The sequence below is a fragment of the Festucalex cinctus genome, chromosome 5, assembly GCF_051991245.1.
Source record: "Festucalex cinctus isolate MCC-2025b chromosome 5, RoL_Fcin_1.0, whole genome shotgun sequence".
In the NCBI taxonomy this organism is placed as follows: Eukaryota; Metazoa; Chordata; class Actinopteri; order Syngnathiformes; family Syngnathidae; genus Festucalex; species Festucalex cinctus.
In genome coordinates, this window is record NC_135415.1 from 15370603 (window position 1) to 15378102 (window position 7500).

A 7500-nucleotide genomic window follows, 5' to 3' on the forward strand; every position below is an offset into this window, starting at 1 on the left:
CATGTTCATTCAGCATTATATACTTGTATGAGATACTTATACTAATAGCCATTTTAGGGCATTTTTATATATTTACGATCTCCAGGATATTGAGTTCAATGATTATACACACAAAATCTACCAATTGAAAGAATAGACTCTCCTTTCATCCAGGGGGGAAAAAAAAAGTTGGATTATGACCTTCTCCAATGTTATACAATTATCTGACAAACTGTGTTTACTGCATATCTAAAATGTGCCATCGAGGCCATTTATTGGTGGTTGTGCATCAGTAAATGCTCTACCACCCATCCAAGTAAAAAAAAAAAAAAAAAACATACAGTAATTGACAAGTACATGATGGTGACCGAACTAAACCCTGGTTTGAAATTACAATTTGAAACCCAAACCAGGCTTAAAACTCTATTTTATTTTTTTATCCATGTTTTGCACGGATTCAACTGGCCAATAGCTTGCAAAAATGGTCAACTTTGACTGATTGTTTTATTATTTTACATTACAACAAAAGACAAATATATAATGACGTTCAACCACCCCAAAAATAAATCAGAAAAAATAATCCAGCCAGTCTTTTACGAAAGAAGTTATTGTATCCATTATATAGATTTGTTTATCATTAAAAAAAAAATAAAAAAAATAAAAATCAGTTATGAGAATTTAATTGTACCAAACATCAGAATTGGTATCAGTCCATAAAAACAAAACAAAACAAAACATCAGTCGAGTCCTACTTGTAAATTGGGTTACTCGTACCGCAAGGCACCACTGTTCCGTCTTATCACAAAAGCAATAAAGTGTTCCTAATATTGTGGCATTTGTGTGTGTCGACTCACCTCGAGGCAGTCTCGTAGTTGATGAGCACTTGAACCACAGTTAAAACACATAGATTTGGGCCTGCAATACACAGAAATGGTCAAACATTAACAATTATAATCAAGTGAACGAGTGAGCTAGATGGCAGATTTTCAATTGATATTTAACCATTTTTTTCCAGAGCACCTTTTGTCCTTCACTTCTATGTCTTGACCATCCGTGCCGATAACCTGGGTGAAGATCTGCTTGTAGCTTTGCGCCGCTTAAGGAAATGACAATTGATCAAGAATATACAAGCAACAACAGAAGTGAGCGTTTCAAGGCTCCAAACTGGTCCAGTGTCAGCCGCGTCTTTAAGATACGTTGGCACTTCCCACCCGTCGGTGTGGTCAGGGCTGTCGTAGAAAAGTGGCTGACCCAGTTTGTCCACGCTGAAGCTGGTGAAGTACAACACGCTGCCCACTACCTGTCTCACACACAATAAACATACACACTGGGTTTAACAGGAGGTGGAATGATTCATGATTATCAAGTTAATCGACAACTATTTTTGATAGTTGATCAGTTGTTTAGTGAGCTGAAATTGCAGATTTAATTCTCTGTTTCATTTCTTAAAAGCATTTTCATTTGTATTTTGTTTCATTAACAAAAAAACAAAAAAAAAACTTAGTTTTACTTTTCATTTGTTTTTATTAACTAAAATAACTGGTGTGTACCCACTTTAAAGGCTTCGGTGGTTGTTCTCACGCTAGTGGAGGCCAACTTTTGCGGGTCTTCGTCCACGGAAAATGAGGAAGGCTTCACAGAAGATACAAAATTGTTATTTATATTTATATATATATATACATACATACATATATATATATATGTGTGTGTGTGTGTGGGGGGGGGGGGGGGTGTTTCGTCAGACCAAAAGTAAAATACATGCAACATCTACAGACAGGCACACAGCATCCACGCATTTATACAACCCTGCATTTACTCACACATACACACCTGAGGCTTCAGGTACTTTGATGCCCATTGTATGTTACGGTTTGCCTCTTTTTGGTGTCTGAGTATGACTCCACACACGCAATCCTCGATTTCTTGACGACATTGCCTGGGAAGGAAAGTCTCAGTCAGCACCGGCTTTTTGGGAACTTTGCCCTGGATCTTCTGAAACTTTTGGTTATTGAAATAAAATCTAACCCTAGTATGAAATTTTAACTGTGCTTGAATTCCTAACTCTTGTTTCAAACACTTTCCCAGGCTTGAAACCTTAACCCCATCTTGAATCCCAAACTTACTAACAATACATACAGTTTCAAAACCGAACATTGTCTTGACTCATCTACTCTTAAAACCCTTACTCAAGTTTCAAACCTTCCTCCTGACTTGAAACCTTAAGCCTGGTCTGAAATCTTAACCCAAGCTTGAAAACTCTATTGTGAAACTTACTTTGTTATGGTATTGTTGGAATAAATAATTTGAGCGATGGGGCCGTCGATGTTGACATCTTCTATCGTGATTCCGCTAAAGGCAAACACACAAGCACATTAGACAGACTTTGAAATGACATTCCCACCGCGTCATTTTGTCACCTACCTGGGCCGTGTCAGAATAGACAACTTTCTTCTCAAAGCTTTATGTGAAGCTAAAGTTAAGGTTAGTTTTCAGTCGACAGCTAGCTACAGTTAGCATTTGGAAATGCTAAGCGGGCGAGCAACGCAAGGATATTCTCCTCTGTTAGCTTCTCAATGCAATCGTCGCACTCGTCCAGGCGGCTCCGGAGCCTCCGCATTTCTTCATCGTCCTCCGCCGTATCGGCGTCGCTTTGGTCCGGGAAACGAATGTGTGTGGGGCCCGGGACAGGGTCATACAGTTGGTCAACGAACGCCTCGTAACTAAAATTGACTTCAGCCATTTTTTCCCCCCCAACTGAAGCCCTGGTCATTGGTCAAAGAGAGAACGAGCGTTACCAAAAAACACCTTGCGTTGATTGGTTGTGTATGTCACATGGTATACCACGTGACCTAAACAGCCGCTGTTATTGGCTAGTGTGGTTTCACCCACAAGTTTGTACGGTAGTCCACTGACAGCCCGTGACATTCGTACGTTGTAGCCACCTTTGTGGGGGCAAAATTCTCAACCGATTTTCACGATGTTGATTTAATGCTAATGATCAACATCAAACCATGTGCTCTTATGACAAAAACTTTAAAAAAAGAATAAAATAAAAACAAAACAAAACAAAAAAGCAGAAAACACACTTTTGACCAATTTAGCCTGCAATTTTAATTATATTTTACTCTTAAGGTCCAAAGACCATGGAATCTTTAATATTCAGCCATATAAATGTGAAGTCACATGTATACATTTATAAAATATATATGTAAAGATATACATATCTAGAAATTCTCAAATTATTATTTAATGTGCATTTTAGATTGAAAGATTTGATTTTAAAGATAAACAAATATTTTGTTATTTTCTGTTCCACATGTACCTCACTGCGTAATAAAAACAGTAATAAAAAAAGTAGTCATGCTTCACTTCCATCATTATGCTACTGGTATTTGGCTGTCAAGATGCTAGCTTGCGTTAATTGTTTTATTAGTAGCCAAGAAGCTTCTGAAGCTCTCACACTTAATAAATGAAGAAAGGGCAGCGTTTTGTGCAACTGTAGGAATCATACTTACATACATACATACTAGAAATGCATACTTCTTACTTTTGTTTTCGTGCTACTGTATACAAAAATGGAAGGCGCTGACACTGGCAGTTTGCCCCCACTAACCTTGACGTGGGCATGCAAGTCAAAGGGACGTGTCCTATCTACTTCACAACTGTGGTTAAAAGACTGCGAACAAAAGTCTTTTCAAAGTGACGCGTTCCTCAGGCGTGTTCTTTGTTTTGCTCTCTAAAGTAAGGCCATTATAAAAATGTCTAAGTAAATTGCTTTAATTTTTCAATATGAAAATTTCCTGCCCTTTAATTTCTGGTTATAACCAGAAATCTATCGGCTAAATAAAAATGAGATATATCTCATTTATATTTGGCCGATAGAGCCCACAAGACTACTCTCCGGGGTTTGCATATTATTTTTGGCCCCTATCGGCTACCATGCATTCGTGACGCTCGTTAGCGTGTTTTGTTTTAGTGACCCGAATCAAGCCGTGTAACTCAATTTTCTCTGTATTTTTGTAACACGCATCTACGAGTGTTGCACGACTACAATGTCGAACCTTAGCTACTTGTCATTACCGCATTGGGACGCAGGTTCGAGGAAACTTCGTTACATTTACTTGGTAAACCAGTCGTCTTTCGCACTTACAGACTGTCCCCAAAAGGTACGTGGAGCAGTATGCATGTTTTTTTATTTTACATTGTACAATGTATATATTTATTTAAAATTTTTGTTTGAAAACTGTTTTTGTTTCAGGGCTCAGTTGCTCTCTTTCTTGGTGCCGACCTCTTGGCCAACACGGACATCCGTGCCGAAAACCATCCAAGGCATCACGCCAAGTTTTCCAGAAAAGGCCTCGCCACCAAAATCCACTTCCCTTCAGGTAGACCCAACCAAATAAAAAGAAGTAGGATTTGTGAAATCACATCAGGCTTGTTATGTGGCTTTTGATTTGTCAGAATTCAGGTTCCGCGGGTTGAAGGTGGCGGCGTCCAACAACGGCCTGTGGTTCTATAACATTCACGGGCTTTTCCGCTTCGCCTTTGAAATGTACACCAAGCGGGAGCAGCTGGCAGTAATGGACAACTTCCAGGTAGGATTGCCTCACATGAGACAAACTTACACTAAACAACTAGTACTACTCATTAGCAGAAATTTATGCAGCTCATGACAATCTCTCTGGCCAGTGTTTTTTCCTCTTCACCTTGAAAATCGAATTAATCGTCCAGTTAATGTTATCAGAATTTTATTCCGCCATATATTGGAATCTGCATCGGGCTCAAAAAAATGATTGGGCCCTAATATTAATTCATACCACCTCTTCAATGAACAAGTATTTTTCCACAAAATGACAAAAACTAACACTGTGACCTTGACCCCCGTTGCAGGATTTGTGGAAATCTCAGATGAGCGACATCCCGCTGAAGGCTAGTTACAGCCTGGACCGACTGGATGCCAGTAGTGAAATCCCCAACGACCAATTCCCGCTGAAGGCTAGTTACAGCCTGGACCGACTGGATGCCAGTAGTGAAATCCCCAACGACCAATCACCCAAGCAGCCTGAGAACACAATTATTAGACACATGTCATCAGATCACTCCTATTCCACACAGCACAGCTCTCAGACCTTAACCGAATTTAGGAATAAGATCCAGAGCCTAAATGACAAACTGGTGGCCAAAAACTTCACAGCCCAGCACCTGGAGCCGGCACTGCTCCTCCTGGACCGCGCCGATCGCTGCCTGGACGGAACGGCGGAAGGGCTGGACGCAGCAGAGACGGAACTGGCGAGCTGGCTGGGCCGCCGGTTTGCCGCGGCCCAAGCCGACATCAGCCGGCAGGTGGAGGCCTTCAAGGAGCGCCACATTCAGAAGATCGAGGAGCTGCCGCCGGCCGAGGAGCTGGCCGCGCAGCTGTTCCCAGACGCCATGAGGACGCTGCTGCTCAACTGGATGGGGTTGAGCCGGGAAGAGGATTGGGCCAAGAGGCGAAGTGAGTACCCCATCCTTCTCCTTATTCTGGAGTTCGCCAACCACAACCTCATCACCGGCGTGGCACACGTGCTCTACTCCACTCTCATCTGCAAGTAGAATCCCTTCTAGGATTGAAAAGGGATGGAACAGTTCCGGTATATTTTTGGTTGTGGTCAAATTCCAAAGGGAATGTAGGAACTATTTCAAATTGGAAACTTTCTGTGAGACACTATCTCCAGGCAGAAAGCAGCTTCAATGAGACTGTAGAAATCCGGGAGAAGTCTAAGAACGTAGAGAACAGTCGTCCATAGAACGAACGCGAGAACATGCCTGAGAAGGTGACTTTTTTTTATTTTTTTTTTTATTTTCATAAATTGGAACAGCTACATACTTGTTAGAACTTCAAGGTACCACTGTACTGTACTTAAACAAAGCCTTCTGACAGTAATTTATTTGAGGTATGTTGGAATTTATGACTAATTACTTGGCAGTCCTGGAAGCAGGAGTATGCAGACACCTTTTTTTTTTATCAGGGGCAAAAGTAAATAAAAAAAAAATATGCTACACAAACATTGAGATTTTCATGGGTCATTTTTTTTAACACTTAAAAAAAATCACATTAAAACACAGTTTTCAACCACATATGATACTCTGTTTGGGATGTTGGGCTTTCAGGTTAAACTTAAGAATGATCAACCTTGCACTATAACCTTTCCTTATGAACTTAATTTTGACTTCTCGACTTTTGCATACACGTCCAACAATGCTTGACTTAAAATTTTCCAAGGATGTTCACTTTTGATTTTCTGAAACTCTTTTAGCCTGTTTCAGAGACTTGATCCTGTAACCTCAAGGACCTAGGGGCCATTTGTGGGCACTGGATGATTTTTTTTTTTTTTTTTTTGTTGTTGCCACAATTTCTTTTTACCATGCCTTCATACCAGCCAAGTTCTGTGCAGTTTTAGACATTTGCTATTCTGATTGTATTGACATGAAAACAGAACTGTGACTTTTGTTTTACTCATATTTTGCTGCTTTATAATTTATATTTGTTTACATATTTCATTTTCAGAAACTAATAAGTGCATTTAGAGAACGGTTCTATTTTATGTGTAATCAAAATTTCGACTTTATAATTAAGATTCTATATTTGCGGTATCGCCCACTCCTACTTTTGGTGAAAATATCGTAAAGGGCATTCTAGTTTCGCTCAAAAGCCCAATATTCCAAACTTTTTTGAGAGTAGCTTCATTTTCCATGTGTAAAAACAACAAAAAAATACTACCGCAGCTGTATTCCAAAGCAGCACTGTCCATTTTGAGAGATGTATGCATTGAGAGGACTTCTTATTTACACCACCTAGGAATTAAATTACAAAGTTCCATTACATGGAATCCATTCCACGAGAAAACGCGGAGGAGAAGCCGAGGCCCATGCCACGCTGGGTGTGCGTCTGCGATCGGGCCATCTCGTACTGGACGTCCAGGTTGCGGAACATCTCCTCCTGTTTCTGGAGAGTCTTCAGGCCTTCGTCGTTGAGCGGCTTGGACGCTTCCCCCTCGTCATCAGCCTGGCGGGATCAATGGCGGGGACTCGTAATACGTCAACAGTGATGAAACGTGCTGGGGGAAAATACTTACCTTAATGCCCATTAACTTGCGAAATTTGACATTTTGGTCCTTGTTGCCAAAATTGAGATTTTCCCACAACTCGGCCGTCTGGGACTTGTCCTGGAAAATGAGAAAATGCTCACTTTGACAATAAGTCCCTCCCAACTAGTAATCGCTCTTTGAAGAATTGGGTAGGGCCAGCGACAAAGATGCCTCGCTTTGCAATGGTCCACACCCTGAGGAACCTACATTTAAATTAATTTGTTAAAATGTATATTTACTTGTACATTTATGTTTCCATAATTATTTACACATCCATATATTTTTTAATTTTTTTTTTTTTTTTTTTACAAGTATCTAAATTAATGTGTCGAATCTGCTGCTCTCAGTCATTCACTTGCATTTACCCAAAGTCATTGCTAGCTTCTGATTAGTT

The 7500-nt window shown here is 40.3% G+C and overlaps 3 protein-coding genes across 5 annotated transcripts in view; 1 reads left to right on the top strand and 2 right to left on the bottom strand.

Annotated features, from left to right (window-relative positions):
* Positions 1 to 2786, bottom strand: part of zcchc8 (zinc finger, CCHC domain containing 8) — an 8271-nt gene extending 5485 nt beyond the window's left edge. The window contains exons 1-8 of one of the 2 annotated variants that reach the window (XM_077522845.1): positions 2530 to 2786; positions 2401 to 2440; positions 2254 to 2328; positions 1810 to 1915; positions 1534 to 1611; positions 1176 to 1279; positions 982 to 1065; positions 834 to 894 (exon numbers count right to left, since the gene is read on the bottom strand). In XM_077522845.1, the coding sequence (XP_077378971.1) occupies positions 834 to 894; positions 982 to 1065; positions 1176 to 1279; positions 1534 to 1611; positions 1810 to 1915; positions 2254 to 2328; positions 2401 to 2440; positions 2530 to 2749 (768 nt within the window). In that variant the 5' untranslated portion in view covers positions 2750 to 2786. The remainder of the gene's footprint in view (positions 1 to 833; positions 895 to 981; positions 1066 to 1175; positions 1280 to 1533; positions 1612 to 1809; positions 1916 to 2253; positions 2329 to 2400; positions 2441 to 2529) is intronic. The other variant, XM_077522846.1, reaches the window with a different exon arrangement.
* A 757-nt stretch (positions 2787 to 3543) lies between these two features.
* LOC144018744 (uncharacterized) lies at positions 3544 to 6015 on the top strand. 2 transcript variants are annotated; one of them, XM_077521266.1, is made up of 5 exons: positions 3546 to 4145; positions 4238 to 4364; positions 4441 to 4574; positions 4870 to 4908; positions 4975 to 6015. In XM_077521266.1, the coding sequence occupies exons 1-5, from the start codon at positions 4032 to 4034 to the stop codon at positions 5569 to 5571; spliced, it is 1011 nt and encodes a 336-aa protein (XP_077377392.1). In that variant the 5' UTR covers positions 3546 to 4031; the 3' UTR covers positions 5572 to 6015. The 2 variants fall into 2 exon arrangements, with proteins under 2 accessions (XP_077377391.1, XP_077377392.1); XM_077521265.1 differs by having other exon boundaries at positions 3544 to 4145; positions 4870 to 6015.
* rsrc2 (arginine/serine-rich coiled-coil 2) overlaps positions 5782 to 7500 on the bottom strand; it is a 9519-nt gene continuing 7800 nt past the window's right edge. Inside the window, exons 8-9 of the mRNA XM_077521264.1 lie at positions 7095 to 7184; positions 5782 to 7024 (exon numbers count right to left, since the gene is read on the bottom strand). Of these exons, the coding sequence (XP_077377390.1) occupies positions 6839 to 7024; positions 7095 to 7184 (276 nt within the window). The 3' untranslated portion in view covers positions 5782 to 6838. The remainder of the gene's footprint in view (positions 7025 to 7094; positions 7185 to 7500) is intronic.

Excerpts from the sequence above, each read along its gene's own strand:
- LOC144018744 (XM_077521265.1), top strand. The coding sequence starts at position 4,032 with ATGTCGAACCTTAGCTACTTGTCATTACCGCATTGGGACGCAGGTTCG. Across the intron at positions 4,365-4,440 it reads CAAAATCCACTTCCCTTCAG|AATTCAGGTTCCGCGGGTTG; the intron begins GTAGACCCAACC and ends TTGATTTGTCAG. Across the intron at positions 4,575-4,869 it reads CAGTAATGGACAACTTCCAG|GATTTGTGGAAATCTCAGAT; the intron begins GTAGGATTGCCT and ends CCCCCGTTGCAG.